This window comes from Palaemon carinicauda, chromosome 1, assembly GCF_036898095.1.
Source record: "Palaemon carinicauda isolate YSFRI2023 chromosome 1, ASM3689809v2, whole genome shotgun sequence".
Classification (NCBI taxonomy): domain Eukaryota; kingdom Metazoa; phylum Arthropoda; class Malacostraca; order Decapoda; family Palaemonidae; genus Palaemon; species Palaemon carinicauda.
Genome location: NC_090725.1, coordinates 125,961,091 through 125,983,010, shown reverse-complemented (window position 1 = coordinate 125,983,010; position 21,920 = coordinate 125,961,091). Strand labels below are relative to the sequence as shown.

The 21,920-nt window shown below is 44.9% G+C and overlaps 1 protein-coding gene across 5 annotated transcripts in view; it reads right to left on the bottom strand.

The window, feature by feature from the left end:
* Positions 1-21,920, bottom strand: part of LOC137651484 (NAD kinase-like) — a 548,585-nt gene that overhangs the window by 209,508 nt on the left and 317,157 nt on the right. Inside the window, exon 2 of one of the 5 annotated variants that reach the window (XM_068384717.1) lies at positions 11,499-11,633. The exons of the other annotated variants lie outside the window; for them this stretch is intronic. Within the exon in view, the coding sequence (XP_068240818.1) occupies positions 11,499-11,633 (135 nt within the window). The remainder of the gene's footprint in view (positions 1-11,498; positions 11,634-21,920) is intronic. 5 annotated transcript variants of the gene reach the window in all.

The window sequence follows — 21,920 nt, the reverse complement described above, 5'->3', positions numbered from 1 at the left end:
ACCATCTCTACCTCCTCCCTGACCGGCTCTCTTACTGCGTAGCAAAATTCTTGCACCTGTGTGTGTGTGTTTGTGCATACGCACACGAGTGTGTTTGAATCAATATTTGTTTTAGTTAATAAAGGAATTCAGATTAGCTGTTATTACTTTCTTAATTTCATTTAATTGTTTTTCAACTCGTTGACGCAGTTAAAAATCATATGTACTCTAAACACATTTTTGTTTAATCTCTCTCTCTCTCTCTCTCTCTCTCTCTCTCTCTCTCTCTCTCTCTCTCTCGGAAAAAAAATAATAGACGTAGACGTATCTAACACTACAACAGCGAAGAAGAGAGAGAGAGAGAGAGAGAGAGAGAGAGAGAGAGAGAGAGAGAGAGAGAGAGATTTTATTTAAAGAACATGTTAATGCTATGTTTAGAGAGAAACAGAAAAAGAGAGAAGTCTTATTTAAAAGAGCTTGTTAACGCTATCTTGGTTTTCTTTGCTTCACTTTTTTCTTTCTTTCTATTCATCACGCTGGCCCTTCTCACAAATGATCGTTGCCAACAATCTCTTTGTCCTTTATCCCTATCAATAAAAGGAGCTCTATCTCTTCCAGGGTATTGCTACGATGTCTTGTAATAATGGTGATCCCCTTCGATGGTTATTTGCTTTAATGGCTGCTTTCAGCTTGATGATCCTCGAGATCATAGGCCTATTCCGGCCATATTGTTTAGCCATACAGTATCACTCACATGCACACTGCTCTCATGTTTTTCTATAATTTCTTGCTTTAATTCTAATGAAAGAATTGCCTTCTTCCTGTACTGAAACTTAGCTTCTTAGGCACCATGATTATAGGTAAAATCACAAAGGAAATGTGAGAAAAGGAAGAAAATAAGCACTGTTAATAACAGACCAAACAGAGGACAACCACATGATACACACAAGAACAGAGAACTGAGCACTCGACACTCAATGGCGTAATGTTTACTTCGTGTGTCGAAATAAAATTCGGGTGTAGAGTCAAAAATGTGCTCGAATTTTACTTCGGATGTTGGAAAATTCGGATGTAGATACGTTCGGATGTAGAGGTTCCACTGTATATATATATATATAATTTATATATAATATATACATATATATATATATATATATATATATATATATATAATTTATATATAATATGTATAATATATATAATATATATATATAATATATATATATAATATACATATATATATATATATATATATATATATATATATATATATATATATATATATATATATATATATATATATATATATATTGGAAGAGTAAATAATGCCTGAAGTCAGAGAGGTAAATTTAATTACCTGTTTGACCCTAATAATGAGTATTTTTTCCTGCTGTAACAATTTTTGGCAATCACTCCCCATGGTACAATACTGGGCACCGGTAATAGGTGCATGAACACTTGTAATAAGTATCTACATGCTTAACCTGAAGGATTGGTTCTTGTCATTACTCTGTCCCCAAAGTCATGCATACTTGACTCCTAACAATCGGTCTTCTTAGACTACCTAATGATTTCTACTATTTTTCTTCTCTCTCTCTCTCTCTCTCTAGAAGTTGCAGCAAGAAGATTCTAAAAAATATGAGGTAGAGAAGAAGGAAATTCATAAGGGGCACGACCCACAATCTCTGCTTGGAATTATGGAAATTCAGATTATTACATTTTTGGCTAGAATATCTATATTTCATGTTTCAAATATTTTTTTTTTTAAAGAAAATTTATTTTGTTGCTAAAATTTCTTCTTTTATACAGTATTTACACATACCCATCAAGCCCCTTGCGTCACTCTTTTCTGACCAGAGTAACTATATAGACAGTTTCTTCAAGAATTTGAGAAAAAGAAATATATGCTAGTATCCAATATACAGTACAACAATTTTCTAGGATTCCCTTAAGAAGAGAATATCATTATGTAACAGACAAATTCCGAGATAATTTGTATTTTTCCTATCGATACAAACCTTTAGCAATTTATTAGGGGTTATTACTTTTAGCAAAGCTTCAAGGATGAGCCATTAAAATTTTGCGAGGGTTAACTACCCATTTCACTAGTTACTGGGGGTTGGGGGGATAGCTTGCTACAGCTCCTGCTCACACACCAGTGATTTAGCTCACTTTGCTTGGAGGTAGGACTTCAAAGGGGATAGGGTTGGCGGGTAAGTTTGTATAAATAGCTAAAGTTTTGTATCGTTAGGAAAAATACAAATTATCTACGAAATTGTCATTTGTTCCGTAACTGAAATACAAACCTACGCTATTTATTAGGGGTGACTCACTCATTAGGAGGGTGGAAGTCCCTGCCAAACTAGCTTTTGGCTTTACCCAGGGGCTCCCTATTTTGAATAGGTTTGTACCAATAATGAGTCTTGCACCTCGCTAAACTTTGCTACACAAGGTCCGCGCCCTACGCAAGCTGTGTGTTGAGATGTTTAGAAGTGTGACTGTCCAAGTAAAAGTTATTCCCAGTTTTTGTAGGAAAACTCTTATAACCAGGACTTTCCCAATACCACCTCGCCAGGGTATGGGGACACAACAGTATTAGCTCAGTACTAGGAACACAAGGGAGCATGGTTTACCTGCAGTAGTTTAAGGTCAGCTTATGGAAAAAACCTAGGATGATGCTTTCCCCAAGAGAGAGGAGGATGAAGAATAGAATAAGAGCCTGTCAAACCTTTTCATTCATGAAGACTAAAACCGGGTAACAGTGCCCTCAACCTTCTGCTACTTGTCCAATCAAGGAGCTTGAGGTATTATACAAACTGTTGTGCAGCCACCAGAGGCCGATAGAGACCATATCGAGCCTCCCGTGGCTCACGTCTTGCAGGTAGTGGGCTGTGAACATGTTTTGACATTTCTACGCCCCAGCCTGTAGAACCTGCGTCACCTAGAAGTTTCTTTTGAAGGCCAGGGACGTAGCTACGCCCTTGACATCGTGGGCTCTGGGGCAACGTGAAGGAGGAGGGTCCGGATTCAGGGCATGGTCATGACCTTGCAAATCCAGACAGAGATGGTATTCTTAGTGACACTCCTCTTGTTCCTCCCTGTGCTGACGAAAAGTGCAGACACAAGGGGATGGGCTGCGACTGTTCTTTTGAGGTACAGCCTTAAACTCCTCACTGGGCAGAGTAAGAGATGATCAGAGTCATCAGTTACAGAGCGGAGAAATCCGAAAGGATTCAAATCGGGGATCTGCTACACCCGGTTTCCGAGTCTTGGCTACAAACTCAGGGACGAAGCCAAACGTTACCTCTCCCCATCCCCTTGAATGGGCGATGTCATGTGAGAGACCATGAAGTTCAACTCACTTAGTCGAAGCTAAGCTAGTAGGAACACAGTCTTTCAAGTGAGGTGGCGATCTGTTGCCTGGCATGATGGTTCAGAATAGGGAAGTCTCTGTAGAGACAAGAAAACTCTAACCACATTCCATGGGGGAGGTCTCACTTCAGACTGAGGACAGGTACAACTCTGTATGAGTAAGGAAAGTTCTAGTGATGAGGAAATATCCATTCCTTTAAGTCTAAGGGCTAGGCTTAAGGCTGAGCAATAGCCTTTAACCCCGAGACTGCTGTTGCTGGAATAGTGGCATCGAGGAGAGATAACCTTTCCACAACACCAACCACAGAAGACCTTCAACTTTGCCTGGCAGACTGCTGCTGATGATTTCCGCAGGTATCCAGACATCCTGCACGCCAACTTGATGCAAAAATCCTCTCTGAGTGAGGAGATGCTAGATAGTCTCCAGGCGTGAAGTCGTAGCGAAGCTATGGCTGTGTGGAAGATGTTGGCATGTGGTTATTTGAGTAGATCGTGTCGCGGAGGGAGCTCTCTTGGAGACTTCATCAGGAGGTGCAGAATGTCCTGAAAACATTCTGCACATTAGCGGAGCTATGAGAGTCATTGAGAGGTTGACCAATGTTCTGGCCTTGTTGAGTACCTTCCTCATCAGACAGAACGGGGGAAAGGCGTAAACGTCGATGTTGTCCCACCGTTATTGGAATGCATCTTGCCAGAGAGAGATCGAATCCTCAGACAACCATTGAGAACTAGACGGGCCAGAGATAGAAATTGTCTGAGAACACATAGCCACATCTGGGCTGGAAGTTCTTCTCGTCTCAGTAAAAGGTCTTGCAACCTTTCTCAGCCTTATTATCCTATCGTCTGATGGGAAGGCTTTGTGGATATTGGTATCTATTATCATGCTTAGGTATACCAGTCTCTGCGTAGGCAGCAGGGCAGACTTCTCGAGGTTTACCATGATCCCCAGATCTTGGTAAAACCTCAAAAGTTGGTCTCGGTATTAAAAAAGGGTTACCACCGAGTCCGCTAGGATTAACCAGTCGTCCAGATAACGGAGGAGACGGATGCCAATCCTGTGCGCCCAAGATGATACTAGGGTGAACACTCTGGTGAAGACTTGAGGCGCTGTGGAAAGACCGAAGCACAGCAACTTGAACTGGTATTTCCTGATGCCTAGGCTGAACATTAAGTACTAACTTGAAGACATGCATTGGTATCTGGAAGTATGTGTCCTTAAGGACCAGTGTGCACATGCAGCCCCGTGGTCTTACCGCTTGTCTGACTGTGTCTGCCGTCTCCATGCTGAACGGAGTTTGCTTGACAAACTTGTTCAGAGCTGAGTGGTCGATGTTGAGACTCCAGCCTCCAGACGCCTTTTGCACAAGAAAGAATCGACTGAAGAAGTCTGGAGACTCGTCAAGGACCTCTTGGAGAGCACCCTTCTTCAACAGGGTCTTGACTTCTGCCCAGAGGGCTAGCCCCTTTGCTGCTCCCATTGCAAAGGAGTCTATTGATACTGGATTCCTGATCAGGGGAGGGAGAGATGTTGTAAACGGGACGCGATACCCTGAACAAATCGCGGAGATTGTCTAGGGCTCGGCCCCGAGTTGCTTCCACCTGTCACAGCAACTTTGTAGGCATCCCCCCACTGGTGGAGAAGCGAGAGGAATGCCTTTCCTAGCGTTTGCAGTCTCGGACACTCTCTCTAGGAAATTTTCCTCCCCTGGAGGACTTGGTGCCTTTCCCATCGTTGGTAGGAAAGGGCTTTTTAGACATTGTTGTCTTCGCTGCTGTCTTGTTCGTCATGATCTTCATTGGACGGGACTGCTGAGGAGCTGGTGGTTTATAGGGCTTGGATGTCAAAACCCTATGGAGGAGGAAGCCCTGGTGGGACTTCCTACATCTCTCACCAGCGTGTTCCATGTCCTTCTGCTCAAACAGAGAGTTCCTGAACCTGGCGATCTAGACATTTGGGACCTGCTGGTGGAATCTCTCACACACCGCATCTCGATGTTTCAGGATGGTGTTTGTCATAAGTTCGAGACTTGATGGTGTGTGTGCCCGAGGGGAGGAAAGTTTCCATCGCTTCACTGATGTGTTCCTTGGAGAAATCCTCGGTTCGAACCAGGATTCCCAGAGTCCCCAACCACAGATCAAGCCATGAAGTAGCCGGCATGGCATACTTCGTGACCTCCTGGTTGAAGATCTCTGATGCCGAGAACGAGACCTGACGGCTGGAGAGCCTCTCTAGAGAGACTCCCTTGGTGAGCTTTTCTGGAAAGTGATGTATAGAAAGAGCTGGACGTGGTTCATCCAAGACCTCAAAATACCTCCTCTGCTGGACACGAGGAGGTGGGAAAAGCTTGGCGGTAGAGCCAGAACGTTGGGAGGAGGAGATCTCGGAGAGCTGCTGGGCGATCATAGCCCGGGCACTCTTTAGCCCTTGAGGCTAGGGCAAAGCTGCACTGATCTTGGAGGGCTTCTGAATGCCGAAGACACGGTCTAAGACTGTGTCTTTGCCTTCTCGTGAGGGTATCTCCGGGTCAAAAAACCCATTAAGAACCCTAAAAAGAGTCAGAACCAGCCAGAATGCATGTTTTGACTCTTTCTGCTCCCCCTCGAAAGTGGGACTAGCAGCGAAGTCTCCTTCTTCCACCCCAGAGAGCTCCTCTCGGGGAGGGTCGCAAGCATCCCCAGAGTGACTAGTGGCTCCTGTAGGCTTGGAGGTCCTTGAAGAGGACTTTAGGAGAGTCTTGGAGTCCTTAGATTCCTTCCAAGGAAGGAGGTACAACTCGAGCATCGAAGGCCGGATGGGGTTGTCCCTCCTGACTTCTATCGATGGTGAAGAACTCGCCGTGCAAGGAGAAATTTCCTCCGAAGGTGTAAGGGAAGAAGTTTGAGCCTCACGCGACTCCCTCAGCAGAGGTGAGTTAGGAGAGTGTCCAGCGGGAGAGACAGGAAGGACGGGCCTTGAAGGCCTAACAGGAGTTGACCTCACCCTAGGGGATGCGATCGCATCTGAGATTCCTCTTTTCCTCTTCAGGGGAGAAGAAGCCAAGGTTCCTCGTGGTAGGTCTGCTGGTGCCATTGGAACGGAGATCAGCAACGAGCATAAAGACATGACAGGCCCGAAGGCTTGCACTACAGCTCTGACCATGATACCGAACCAGGGCTGTTTGCTGACAAAAGCACTGTCAGATCCCCTAAAAGGAAAGGGACTGTTAGTTCCCTGTGAGGAGTCTCAACCAATATTGGTGGTGGGTCTGCCTTTATAGGATGAAACTTCTTGATCATGAACCCTTCTGTGGAGCATTTCCCTTTTCTCGGTGGTTGCGCAATAATGCGTTTGTGGGGAAGGGAGTGAGGCGATGGAGTCCTATCACAGTCTTTATTGTGACGTTCCTTGTATTTTAAAGCCTGTAGAACCTGTTCTGATGGTTTGCGCAATTGCGCACGAGAACGCTGGCGAGCCGATGAGCGCTCACGCGCAGGAAAGTAATGACGCGCAGTACGATGCTGCGCAGGAGAGCGCTGACAAGCTGGAGAGTGCTGGCGAGCCAAAGAGTGTTGAAGCTCAGGAGAGCGCTGGTGCGCAGGCGAGCGGTGACGCACAGGAAAGCGCTGGCGCTTAGGAGAGCACCGATGGGCAAAAGAGCGCTTGCGAGTTGGAGACCGCGGGCGCGCAGGAGAACGGTGCTGCGCATGAGCGCGCTCTCGCATAGGAGAACACAGCTTCACAGGGAGTACTGACGAGTGAAGGTGCGCTGGCGCACTGGAGAGCGCCGGCAAACAGTAGATCACTGGGGCATTAAAAATCGCTGGCGAGTAGGCGAGTGCTGAGGCACCAAAGGGCGCTGAAACGCTGGAAAGAGCTGACGCGCTGGTGAGCAATGACACTCTAGAGAGCGTTGATGTGCTGGAGGGCACTGACGAGATGCTGGTGAGCACTGGTTCACTGGAGGGCGCTGGCACAAAGCTAAACACTTAGGAGGTGCAGCACGAACAGGCAGAAGATAAATCGGTGACATCAACGGTGAAGGCAGGTCAGCATGTCGGTGTGAAGGTTGTTCTGGAACCGGGATGTGCCCTTTGGAAGGGCAAAAAACCACCGACGGGGATCGTGAACAATCCACAGAAGAGTCCAGGACCGAAGTCAAAGACACCCTTTGGGGGCCGATGGATCAGCAAGCTGACCTTTAGTATCAGCAGTCCTCCGCAGAGGAGTCTCTATGAATGAACTCCCCGAGGAGGAGAAACACTTGCAGGAGAGACCGAAGAAAGACTAAGTTTCCCCCTCGAAGGACGAGCTGGAACGGGGGAACAGAGTCAGCAGCAACAGTAGGAGAGTCTGAAGGTGCAGGGGCACTGGCAGTGGCCACAGAAGACTCCTCAAACACTACCACATCGACATACGTCAGAGGATCTACCTCCGAAGTCGACGACAGCTTTGCACTAGCACCACAGATGATACGGACCAGGAGCAGCAAGGAGTCCTTGGAGGGCAGACCCGGAAGCCCCAAGGACGACCACACCTATACAAAAGGAGACAGAAACAAGGCCTCACCCGGGGGAGAGATGGGCTGCTTCACTAGGGAAAGTAACACCGTCTCTCGAGGACCGTGGTTGGCCTTAAATTAAAGGGTCTACTCTACTACTCGACAGTCTCCCGGAAGAGGCAGAACGAGCAGGAGCTTTGAAGGAAGGTCGGGGAGCGGAAGAAGAGGTCTTGGGTTTTCACCCTTTCGAAGAAACCTTCAAAGGAGAAATGTCCCGCTTAGACTTCTTCCGCTGTCGCCCAAACATTTCCCACTGGGAGGCAGACCACTCCCAACACTCACTACACCTGTTACCACTATCACACCATCGACCTCTGCAGCGGGACAAAGGGTGTGGCGATCAGTGTCCAAGGCTGACATGAAGGTTCCCCAGGGCTGACCTTCGAGTCCAGGGCAAGTACGCAGAGTCGCAGAAGTCAACACACACACACACTAATGAAAGAGCACAAACAAAAGCATTAAATGGCAGTCCAAATAGGCGAAGGATGAAGAACGGCAACGACCGCACACCATCCGAGCCAAAAGCAAAGTGAGCTAAATCACTGGTGTGTGAGCGGAAGAGTAGCAAGCTATCCCCCCAACCCCCGCTAACTAGTAGAATGGGTAGTTGACCCTCCCAAAATTTTAATGGGTCGTTTTTTTTTAGCTTCGCTAAAAGTAATAACCCCTAATAAAAAGCGTAGGTTTTTATTCCAGTTATGGAACAAATACATATTTCTGGATTGAAGAGAAAAGGCTCACCACTACTTAGTAAATAACCCTGAAAATTATGAGTATGTCCTTATAATCCTCAGCGTTGAGGAAAGTTACCACTAAAAGCTCATACTTATGCATACTGAAGTATATTCAACCAATCTCTAAAAAAAACTTTGAAGCACGTTTTCCCAAAGTGTGAAATTTTCAGAGAACAAATGCTACTTCATTTCTTAATATTGATAAATTTTTGTTATTCAAATATAAAAAGATAAGGAATTTTATGGCCTACAATCTGGACAGTTACTTTTTGAAAAAATGAAAAACTTCCACTTGAAAAATAGTCACCTTAGAAAGGGACTTCTATACATTGATAAAATACAGAAATACAAAAAAAATTAAAATACAAAAAAAATTTTTAACATACAACTTTAAAAGCATAAAAATCTCTTTCAAATAGTTTTTAAATGAAAAAAAACTGATTGAGACAAAAAAGTAGGAGCTTCAAGTAACTACAAAATAACATTGGTCTAATGGGGGCGAGTCACACCCCTTAACTTCGTCTTCTACAGGACCGTGCAGGCCAATGACGATGCTCTCAAGAGAAGAGAGACCACAGAAGACTCTTTAAAAGAGATAGCACTACTGAACCAGGATATATATGCCCTCAGTGCCTTTCCAGGTTCAGGAAGACCCTGCAGAGAAGAGGGAGAATCGAGGCATCCTTCCCACTAACACTCGTTGGCTCTCAGAAAAACCTCCTTCCTCTGACGGAGCACAGAGATGTCTAATTAATGCCATTTTTCTTAGATTCACATCGTCATCATCATAAGGCCACACTACCATATGAATGAACAGCTACCAGACATGCTGCCCAACAAGAACAAGTATGTGGATTCTGGGTGGTATACACAGAAAACTGTAACACAACTAAGGTTCTGCTATTCTCAACCTTTTTAGTCCCACTGTATAGCAGGGTCAGCCACTCACATCAACTTATGCCACCGATTTCTATTCGTTACAACTTCCTCCTGTCCCACTTCACCCATATCCCTCCTCACCACATCCATCCATCTGATCTCTGATGCTCAACACTTCCTTCCTGTCACTAGCATGTTTTTAGCTTTCTTAATTGCTTCTACATCCTCTATTCTTATTACATGGTCTTTAGTATCTTTCAAATTACATATACCACACACTCTTCTTATATCTTGACTCTTCCTCCCTTCCAGTAGTGATATTCCAGCAACCAATCTCGCCATTCTTATTTTGGTTCTTTCCAACAGACTGCCTTTTTTCTTTCAAGTGCCCAATTTTCTGCTCCATATAACCTGAAGGGTCCGATAACTGTCTTACTGATATCCATTTAGTCTTAATGGGATATTTTTTACTGAAGCAGTTCCAGTTACTTCCCTCCATTTTCTGATGCTCAACAATTCCTTCCTGTCATTAGCATGTTCTAAGCTTTCTTAATTGCTTTCACATCCTCCATTCTTATTACATGGTCTTTAGTATCTTTCAAATTACATACTGTATACCACACACTCTTCTTATATCTTGACTCTTCCTCTCTTCCAGTAGTAATATTCCAGCAACCAATCTCGCCATTCTTATTTCGGTTCTTTCCAACAGACTGCCTTTTTTCTTTCAAGTGCCCAATTTTCTGCTCCATATAACCTGAAGGGTCTGATAACTGTCTTACTGATCTCCATTTAGTCTTAATGGGGTATTTTTTACTGAAGCAACTCCAGTTACTTCCCTCCATTTTTTGCAATGCTTCTTTCACTCTCCTTCTCACTGCTTTTACAATACCTCCCTCTTCTCTTATTAGTAATCCCAACTAATTAAACTCACTGTTCTCTTTTAGCAGTTACCATCTTCCACTATAATGTTTACTTCGTCAGGTCACTCTCTGCTACTAATCTTTAGCTCTGTCATTCCAATATTCCACTTCAACCATTTCCTCTACAGCTCAAAGGTTTAAAGGTTATAAGTGGCAGAAGCAAGGGACAGAACAATGCCCTAAAGACTAGCCATATATACATATGATCAACGCTCAAGCCCCTCTCTATCAAGCTAAAATCAGGGATGGCCAGCTGCCAATGACTCAGCAGGTAAACCTACTGCCTCCCACAAACCCCACATCCAAAGCTAATAAGGACTGTGAGGTTGCAAACACTACCAGAAATTATTGAGCTTGAGTGGGGCTGAAACTCTTGTTGAACAGTTTGCAAGGCAGGGATGTTTCCAATATGGTACCACTATATATCCTTGTCTTCTTCCTTAGTATCCCTTAAAAAAAACCATCTGTCAGCACATTTATTAATGCAAAATATCAAAACAGCTAGGCATGAGGACACAGAAAAGTACATCCATACTGTTCGGCAATCAAGACCAAAGCGGCAGCTCAGTGTCCTGTTGCGTGGTCAGGGCTTACCCACCACCCTCCAGCTACTACTGACCCCTTGTTAAAAGTTTTATCGGATGTTTCAAGTTTCACTGAAATCTACTACTATTAAAGGACTTCACTGAAATCATACTACTATTAAAGGATAATGGTTTGTATTCATTTTAGAACAAATAAAGATTAATACTTACAAGTAAGTCAGTATATACAGTATTGTGAACAGACCACACAAAAATATTTTAAGCCCTTTACAAATATACAAAGCACTGTTGCATAAGAACACAGTACTATTACAGAGACAACTAAAGATGACATCCCATGTCAAATTTAAATTGATGTACAGTACTGTAATGTGTCCAGTACACACACTCAAAAGGAAATGAGCATGCAGAGGAAACAATGCCATATGATATTAATAAATCTTAAGCACAAATGAATCACACCCATATCATCACAACTAGCAAGCACACACAAATGGCTCCTAATCCCATGGCCTCAAAGAACCATACCGTCTGTAAAGAAATTCATCTGAGCAGTCATCTCTTTCTGTTGAAAATGAATTTGTTGGCACTTCCATTATAAGGAACAAAGTCTCAAATACAAGCTGATACAATTTGAACTTATGATGAACCTTCACTTTGTACCTGTAAGAGACAGAATTCAGACAAAAAATGTCAATGAAATCAAAGAAACACTAAGTATAAATTTCTAGAAATGAATTATATTCACCAATTTTGAAATATGACGAATTTGAAAGCAATTTGGATATTCACTAACTATACAAACCTGGGTCTTTTACATAGGATAATGATATCAGCAAAGCTGGAATAAGGCAGTCTAAAATCATAACGAGATATCAATAACTGGCCGGTAGTTACCATCATCCAGCTGGTTCCCTAACAAACCACTTCGATAGCAGCTGGGATTTTCTTGGTAGTTAGTAATGGCAGGAAAGTACAGTTAGAGTAAAGGCCTCAAGTTTGTATAGTTAGGAAAAAATGAATTACTTTCAAATTTGTCATTTATTCCTACAGAAATACAAACCTTCCTTCTTTATGTCTTAGTAACACCAGCTGATCCACAGCCCAGGCTTCAAGGGTTGTTCTGAGTCATGCACCTTGCATAAATATGGGATGGCACACATATATGATTATGGGGTTGCCTGGTTATGTCACACTCCCCTTCATAAGGAATGTGGGGAAAGGACTCTTTGTATCTCAGTACAGAACAGCCACACTGATCGTGTGGCTTACCTTCAATGAGATCAAGTCCACCTAGCGAGGTCTTTTGAAGCTATTCCCCAAGAGAGGGGAAGTAAAAGATAAAAAAAGTTTTCTTCACTTTCATCCCAGACTCGCATATAACCTCTGCCCTCGATTCGACTTTAATGGTCCTGTAAGAGAAGCCAAGGTAGCTATACCACCTATTATTCAGCTACAACAGGACCTAAAGAAAAAGTGGCTAGGGATCTGAAGGTAAATCCTGCAGATAATGAGCAGTGAACGTCGTTTAATATTCCCATACACCTGCTTGTAGAACCTGCGTCAAAAAATCTTTTTTAACCTCAAGGAACTGCTTACACTTCTGACATTATGCACTCTTACTCGTGTTCTACTACCTCAGGAAGAGAGGAGGATGGTTAAAGAATCTGTGCAATGACCTCCCTTAGCCAGAAAGAAATCATGTTCCTCATTACTTTTTTCTTCCTCCTCCCTGTACTGACAAAAAGACGTTGCAGTTGCAGATAAGGTCTAACAGTGCATGTATGCTTGAGACAGCGCAATCAGTGCTCTCACAGGACGCAATACAATAACAACTGATCAGGATCATCGGTTACCTATCTAAAGTTCATGCCCTGAAAGGATAAAAACCTGGAATCAGGGATTAAAGGATTCTGGGTTTTGGCAACAACCCAGGAACAAAGGAGAATGAGGCCTTCCTCCACTGCTTTGAATGGAAGATGTCGAAAGAGAGACCATATAGCTCATTGGTACTAGGCGCTCCATGGATGTCAGTTGCCCCAGTAACTTCTGTCACTGATGCGCTGACAGATGGAACTGTAGAAGGAATGGGAGAGCTAACTTTCTTAGTCGGGATATCCTGTCCCAAGACGGATTAATCCTTCCAAAGACAGTGTCTATGTCCATCCCAAGGTATGCGAGTCTTTGCAATGGCACTACCACAGACTTTTTCGGATTCACCACGATCCTTAGATTGTGGCAAAACAAAAGGGGCATATTTCAGAGGAGGAGATGGGTTTCCTCAGAGTCTACCAGGATTAGCAAATCGTTTTGGAGTCAGAGAAGCCGAATGTCGTTGTTGCATGCCCATGCCGAAACTAGAGTGAAGACTCTTGTAAAGACTCGAGGAGATATTGAAAGGCCAAAGCAAAGTAGCCCGAACTGGAATACTCTGTCAGTTACTACTACACATAGGTACTTCCTGGAGGATGGATGGATCGGGATATGGATGTAAGTATCCAAAGGCCTGAACGCTTGCATGACCGTGGCTGTGGTCTACATCTTGAATGGAGTCTGTCGAACAAACTCATTTAAAGCTGAAGACTGGTCTCCAGCCCTCAGATGCCTTCTCTACAAGAAAGAATCGACTGAAAAAGCCTGGGGAGCTGTCGCCGAACTTTTGGAGAGTGCTCCTCTCCAGCATAGCCTGGACTTTTGCCTGAAGGGCTAGTTCCTTTGCTGATCCCTAATGACAGGATGATGATGTCACTGCTAGTGGTGGAATCAGGGGAGGGGGAGAGCTGAGGAGGTACCACCATTCATCTTTCAGACCAGAGATACCACCACCTCTTCCAACTGGACTCCAGGCATCCTCACACTGATGGTAAAGTGTAAGGAATACCACCTCTAACAGGGTCGGCATTCTTGACAATTTCCTCTGCCCCTAGTATGTCCTTGGCCTAAAAAGGGCTGGTTCAATCCCTTCTTATGAATCAACGCCTGAGATCGAGAGTTGCCCCTCTGAACTTGCTTATGGGTCTATGGTGGCTGATATATTACTCTAGCCTGACCTGAGGTGAAGGTGGCCTGTGACTGTAGAAAGGAAACAGCTTGATACAAAATGATTCTTGATCCTGAGGGTGAAGAATCCTTCTTAGACTACTACTTCCTCCTCCTGCCATACTATTCCCACTGGGAGGGCGACCACTCCCAACACTCATTGCAAGGGGAGGTCTGGCTGCAGAAGTGTTCTCTGCACGCTGGGCATAACTGATGAGGATACATTTCCCCCTGGGCTCATGAAGGTACCGCAGGGCTCAGGCGACACCCCTAAGCACTTTGACATCTTTGCATGCATTCTTAAATACACTTGAAGTCATACTAGAAGTTGCAAAAGAGAAAAAGACAAGTTAGTAGAACTACCAAAAATTCTAGTCAGAGAGAACGTCCGTCCTCACTCGTGAAAATTTTCAACTGCAGTATTTCAGCTTCACTGTTATCATTCTCCTATATAAAGGACCATGGTTTGTATTTGTGCAGGAACAAAGACATTTTTAAAAAGACTATTTGTGCTTCAGTGCTTCTGTCATTATTTTAAGCTATCCTTCATGGGTACATTATAAGATTTGGAAAATGTTATGACTTCTGGGTACTAATAACAAGAACAGAAACTGAACCAATCATCATGATCTCTAACAATAATTAGTACGTGAAAAAACATTAATGTAATTATTGGAATCAGTCCTCGCCGATGAAAATTATTAACTGCCGTATTCCAGCTTCACTTATGTAAAGGAAGACAATTTTCATTTGAGCAAGAACAAAGGCTTTTTATAAAAAGAATACTTGTGCTTCAATGATTCTGTCAATGCCTTATGATATTCTTTGTGTGTAAATCATAAAACTTGAAAAATGTCATGACCCAAAACCATAAACACAGATTACGATTCCAACTTTTGGGTACCAATAACGAAAACAGAAACTGATCAACTCCAGATGATCAACAATAATTATGGTAAATAACATTATTGCAAATATGACAAACTTATAACAGAGTTTGTATTTTTCCTAACATACAAACCCGAATTCTTTACTATAGGAGATATTCTAGCGCGAGCTGGAAAATACGGCAGAAAACCTTAACAAGGTCGTTAACGACCGGGCTGGTAGGTATCCCCCTGTTGGGGGTGGGGGACTGCCGGCCGGTAGCTACTGAGTACCTTCAATCGGATTCTAGCTAGGACTATATTAGGGGGCGGTGACGGAGGGAAGATTTGAGTAAAGAATTCGGGTTTTTATGTTAGGAAAAATACAAACTCTGTTATAAGTTTGTCATTTGTTCCTACACTAAATACAAACCCTCATTCTTTACTATAGGAGACTTAGTCTTGAGGTCAGGGTGGACGAAGGGTTCTCTATACCTAGAGAAGATAGTCTTCAGACTAGACTCTATTAATGAACAATCTCCCATTAACTTTCTTTGTAGATCCCCAAATCCAGCATGACTGAAGGTTTGTAAATACGTAGAAACCAAAGTTTCAGCATGAAGAGGGTCAGGAGCAATACCAGGACCCTTTCATACAAAGGGTTCCCCTGACCTTGAAAAGGGGTACCCTCGTGACTACGAGTATAACTTATACCCTGTGATAGGAGTCAGATGAGTTTCATACCTCATTTCCATTGATGAGTCCAGCCGAAACTGTTCACAGACTAGGCTACCCAGATGGGAGGAAGAAGAAAGAGCAGAAGATAGATGGATGTTCTTCTAAAACCTAGTGTAACTCAGAATCCTCAATCAATGGCTACTGTCCCCTGAAAGGGTGTAAAGGTAGTTACAGCACCTGCTGACCTGCCACTATAGGTCCTATAGAAAAGGTGTTTAGAGACCTATGTGTCACATCTGATAAATAGTGAGTGGTGAATGTAGATTGGCGCTTCCAGTCTCCAGCTCTTAAGACTTGGGAGACTGAGAAATTCTTCTTAAACGCCAGCGAGGCAGCTACTCCCCTAACTTGATGGGCTTTGGGTTGAGCTGCCTCGGGGTCTCCATGAATGGCTCTCGCAATAACTTTCTTGAGCCAGAAGGAGATGGTGTTGCGAGAGATTCTCTTCTTAACCTTGTTGGTACTGAGGAAGAGATGACGGAGGCGTGGTCTGAAAGGTCTGGTGGGCTTCAGGTATTTCCTTAGCGCCCTGACCGGGCACAGTAGCAATTGGTCAGTATCCTGAGTTGCCCTATTGAGGCTGGAAAACTGATATTCTCTAAACCTCTCATCGGCAGATGAAGGATTCTGGGTTTTGGCCACAAAACTTGGCACAAAGTTGAGAGAGACTTCCCCCCATCCTCTAGTATGGGTGACTTCGTAGGATAGACCGTGAAGTTCACTAACCCTTTTTGCCGAGGCCAGAGCTACTAGGAAGACGGTCTTAAGGGTGAGGAAGAAATCAGATGCCTTATCTAAGGGCTCATATGGAGGCCCCTTTAAGGAGTGTAAGACCAGGGACTCGTCCCAAGGTGGTGGTCTAATCTCCACTGGGGGGCAAGATCTCTCAAAACCTCGAATCAACAAGGTGATATCTTCTGAGGTGGATAGGTCAACTCCTCTCAGTCTGCAGATGAGGCTTAAGGCTGAACGATAACCCTTAATTGCCGAGACTGAAAGGAGTTTCTCCTCCCTGAGGTAAACTAGGAAGTCTGCCACTAAAGGAAGAGAGGGATCGAGTGGAGACACGCCTCAGCCTCTACACCAAGCTGCAAACACTCTCCATTTTGCTTGGTAGAGGTTTGTGGAAGATTGTCGGAGGTGCCTGGACACGTGTTCAGCCACCTTTACTGAAAAGCCTCTGCTTCTGAGGAGAGACTGGACAGCCTCTAGGCGTGAAGTTTCAGGAAGTGGATTCTCCCGTGGGGGATACCACTGTGTGGCTGCGTCAACAGACGGGGTTCTAGAGGCAAGAAACCTTGGCACTTGAACCAGCAGGGAAAGGAGATCTGCGTACCACTCTCTGCTTGGCCAAGCCGGAGCTATTAAGAGCTAGCTTGCAGTCCTGAGAGATCCTGATTTTGTTGATCACCTTTCTGAGCAGGCAAAAGGGAGGGAAGGCATAAGCGTCCCGGTTGTCCCAGGAGTGTTGGAGGGCGTCCTGGATCGCTACCTGATGGTCTGGAACTGTGGACCCGTACCGGGGAAGCTTCGCATTCAGAGAGGTGGCGAACAGATCTATTGTGGGTAAACCCCACAAAGCTATTACTGTCTTCGCTACTCGAGGATCCAAAGACCATTCTCCACTCAGCACTTGGTGATGCCTGCTCAGCTGATCTGCCACGATGTTTCTCCGGCCCGGAATAAACCTGGCTGAAAGCGAAATGTTGTGGCTTTCTGCCCACTGGCAGATCTGGACTGCTAACAGACAGAGGTCTCTTGCCAGAGTACCCCCTTGTTTGTTGATGTACGAGACGGCTGTGGAGTTGTCACTCATCAGAACCACCTCTCGTCCGTGTAGATCTTCTACAAAGAATTTTAGGCCTTTCCAGGCAGCTAATAATTCTAGGTGATTTATATGGAGAGACTTCTCTATCGGAGATCAAACTCCTGATGCTAATTTGGGGCCTAGGTGGGCACCCCATCCCCGTAGCGACACGTCCAAAAAGAGTTTTAACTTCGGACTCGGGTTTTGGAGGGGAATGCCCTTTTGGGTGTTCTCTCTGGTCGACCACCAATGAAGATCTTGTAGCACCAGACTTGGGACCTCCACTGCCAAGAATGGGGAATCTGACTTTTGAGACCAATGGGTCTTCAGATGCCATTGGAGACTTCTGATTCTCGATCTCCCGCCTGGAACTAGTTTCTCCAGAGAGGCAAGATGGCCCAGAAGACACTGCCACGACTTGGCTGAAGGTGGTAGTGGAGACAAGAGATGGGTGATGGACTGATCCAGTCTCCGAAGCCTGTCTTCCGACGGAAACACTCTCCCTGCCTGGGTGTTGATGGACATACCAAGATAGTTCAAGACTTGGGTCGGAGTTAAGCAAGACTTCTCTGCGTTTACAAGGATCCCCAGATCCTTGCAAAGACTCAGAAGTCTTCTCAGATGATCCAGAGCTAGCTCCTTGGACGAGGCCAGGAGTAGCCAATCGTCCAGATATTTTAGCAGACGAATTCCATGTTTGTGCGCCCACGAAGATATGAGTTCGAAGATCTTCGTAAAGACCTGTGGGGCGGTCGAGAGGCCGAAGCACAGGACTTTTTAACTCGAAGATTCGACCGTGAGCCAGGAAGCCTAGGAATTTCCGAGATATGCGATGGATTGGCACTTGGAAATAAGCATCTCTCAAGTCTACAGATGCCATGAAGTCTCCTGGGCGTACTGCTTGAGTGACGGAAGCCGCTGTCTCCATTTTAAATGGAGTCTGCTTCACGAACTGGTTCAGAGTCGAAATGATATTTTCATAATAAAATAAATTTTTGAATATACTTACCCGCTGGTTATATAAAAGAGCTGAAGTCCCCTGACGCCAGGGCAGAAAATTCAAATCTCGCGCTATCGAAGATACGGCAGGTGTACCAACCGCACCCTAGCGGTAGAACAGGTGGAACCACACACCATCTCCAGTTCTTCCATGCCTCATAGCCATACCATAGGTAGTCTCTAGAGGGGAGGAGGGTGGGTGTTAAATTTATATAACCAGCGGGTAAGTATATTCAAAAATTTATTTTATTATAAAAATATCATTTTTAAATATAAAACTTACCCGCTGGTTATATAAAAGAGCTGACTGACACCCCTTGGTGGGGGGTCAGAGACAGCTACATATAGAAAATTCACTTAAGGGTTACATACAATAAACTTAAGCGGTTCTCACCTGATAAGGATGCTGACAGCAATGATATTCTGCCTCATTTCGTCCGCTATCCTTAAGAGATCCAGTAATCCACTCGGGCTGAAAATCTCTAGGAGCTGTCAAACGGTACAACCACCTATAACATGACAGAACCTCAACCAATACCCTTGTTCCGGGTGCACTCAAGGAACAAATTGACCACCTAACCAAATCAAAGATTGCGGAAGACTGACGACCAATCTCCACACACAACCATAACAAACAAGTTCCAAGAGATAGAAAAGGGGTATAAGGAAAAAGGGAACGTAGTGGTAGATCATTCACCTACTATCGCATTTGCCGCTATAAAAGGACCCAACGTAAAAAAGTCCTCATAGCGAGTCTGAACATTTCTCAAATAATGGGATGCAAAAACAGACTTACTTCTCCAAAATGTTGTATCCATCAGACTTTGCAGAGAACGGTTCTGTTTAAAGGCCACTGAAGTCGCTACCGCTCTGACTTCATGTGTCTTGACTTTGAGAAGCCTCTGATCCGACTCATCACACTGAGCATGAGCTTCTCGAATCAACAATCTAACGAAAAAAGACAAGGCATTCTTAGACATGGGCATCGAGGGTTTCCGGACTGCACACCACAGAGCGTCTGAGTTACCCCTCAGATTCTTAGTCCTGTCCACATAAAGCCGTAACGCTCTAACTGGACAGAGTACCCTTTCCAATTCACCGCCAGCCAAATCAGAAAGGTTAGAAATCTCGAAGGATTTGGGCCATGGCCGAGAAGGGTTTTCATTCTTGGCCAGAAACCCCAGTTGCAAAGAACAAATGGCTTTCCCATTCCGAAAATCAATGTTCCTGCTTAAAGCGTGTACCTCACTAACTCTTTTCGCAGTGGCAAGGGTAACCAGAAAAAGGGTTTTCAAGGTTAAGTCCTTAAATGAAGCCGAGTGTAAAGGCTCAAATCTGTCACTCATGAGAAATTTAAGGACAACATCCAAATTCCAGGCAAGGGGAGCTGTTTGAATCTTCTTGGTCGTATCAAAAGACCTAAGCAAATCTTGTAGATCTTTATTATTAGAAAGGTCTAGGTTCCTGTGTCGAAAAACCGTCGCCAACATACTCCTGTAACCTTTAATAGTAGATGACGAGAAGTTATGCTTAACTTTAAGGTCCAAGAAAAAATCTGCTATTTGGGAAAGCGAGGTACTGGAAGAGGAAATCGCGTTAGTCCTACACCACTCCCTGAACAACTCCCACTTGGACTGATACACCTTGATGGTTGAAGAACTCCTTGCCCTCGCAATTGCCTTGGCTGCCTTCTTCGAAAATCCTCTAGCTCTAGCGAGTTTTTCGATAGTCTGAAGGCAGTCAGACGTAAAGCTCGGAGGTTTAGATGATTTCGGGCCAAGTGAGGTTGTCTGAGAAGATCGGGTCTCATGGGAAGGCTTCTCGGGAAATCCACCATCCATTCCAGTACCTCTGGAAACCAGCTCCTTGACGGCCAGAACGGAGCTATCAGTGTCATTCTGGTCTCCTCGTGGGAAATGAACTTCTCAATCACTTTGTAAAGGATCTTGAACGGAGGGAAAGCATAAACCTCCATGTGTGACCAGTTCATCAGAAAGGCGTCTATGTGCAAAGCTTCGGGATCTGGAACCGGAGAGCAGTAACACTCCAGCCGTTTGGTCTTTGCGGTGGCAAAGAGATCCACGAGAGGTCGACCCCATAACCGCCACAGACTCTTGCAGATGTCCGGGTGCAGAATCCATTCTGTGGAGAGAACCTGACCTTTCCTGCTGAGTCTGTCTGCGCTCACATTGTTGACCCCCTGGATGAACCGCGTCAAAAGAGTCACCTTCCTTTCCTCCGCCCAAACGAGAAGCAGTCTTGCAATCTCGTACAGAGGCCAAGAGTGGGTCCCGCCTTGCTTCACAATATAGGCCAGAGCTGTCGTGCTGTCCGCATTGACTTGGACCACTTTGCCCCTGATCTGCTTTTCGAAGCCGATGAGAGCCAGATGAATAGCTAAAAGCTCCTTTTGATTGATGTGGAGAGAAGTTTGCTCCATCGTCCAAGTCCCCGAAAGCTCCTGCTTCTCTAGAGTAGCTCCCCACCCCGAATTGGAGACGTCGGAACACAACACGAGGTCTGGGCTCCTCTGAAGTAAAGACAAGCCTTCTTTCAGTCTGGGCTCGTTGTCCCACCATTGAAGATGAGACTTGATGGAAACCGAGATGGGAATGCAATCCCTGTCGAGGCTGTCCCCTTTCTTCCAATGGCGATTGAAATGAAACTGAAGAGGACGCAAGTGCAACCTCCCCAGGGTCACGAACTTCTCTAACGACGAGAAAGTCCCCAGAAGGCTCATCCAATCTCTAACGGAGCAAAGATCTCTCTTCAGGAACGTTTGGACTTTTAGGAGGGCTGCCTGGATTCTCACCGACGACGGAAAAGCCCGAAAACTCCGACTGTGAATCTCCATCCCCAAATAAAGAATCTCCTGGGATGGAGTCAGTTGCGATTTTTCCGAGCTCACCAGGAGGCCCAGTTCTCTGGAGAGATCCAAAGTCATCTTAAGGTCCTTCAAACAACAATCGGCTGAGGAGGCTCTTATCAGCCAATCGTCCAGATACAGAGAGGCCCTGATTCCCCTCGAATGCAGCATGCTTGCCCCATTCAGCATGATCTTGGTAAACAATAGAGGAGCCGTGCAGAGTCCGAAACAAAGAGCCCTGAACTGGAAGACCTTGTTTCCGTCCATGAACCTCAGATAACGTCTGCAGCTGGGATGAATCGGAAGGTGGAAATAGGCATCCTGAAGATCTAAAGAGACCATCCAATCGTCCTTCCTCACAGCCGCCAGAACTGTTTTCTGAGTCTCCATAGTGAACGTCGAATTTTGGACGTAACCATTTAGCACACTTACGTCCAGAACCGGTCTCCACCCCCCGGAACTCTTGGGTACTAGAAAAAGGCGGTTGTAAAACCCCGGAGACGTAACATCCTGCACTTCCTCTATTGCTTGCTTCTCTAATAAAAGAGACGTCTGAAGAAGCATGGCTTGCTTCTTGGGTCCCTCTCTGTATTTGGGCGAAAGATCCACTGGATCTGTGACTAAAGGAGGATTGG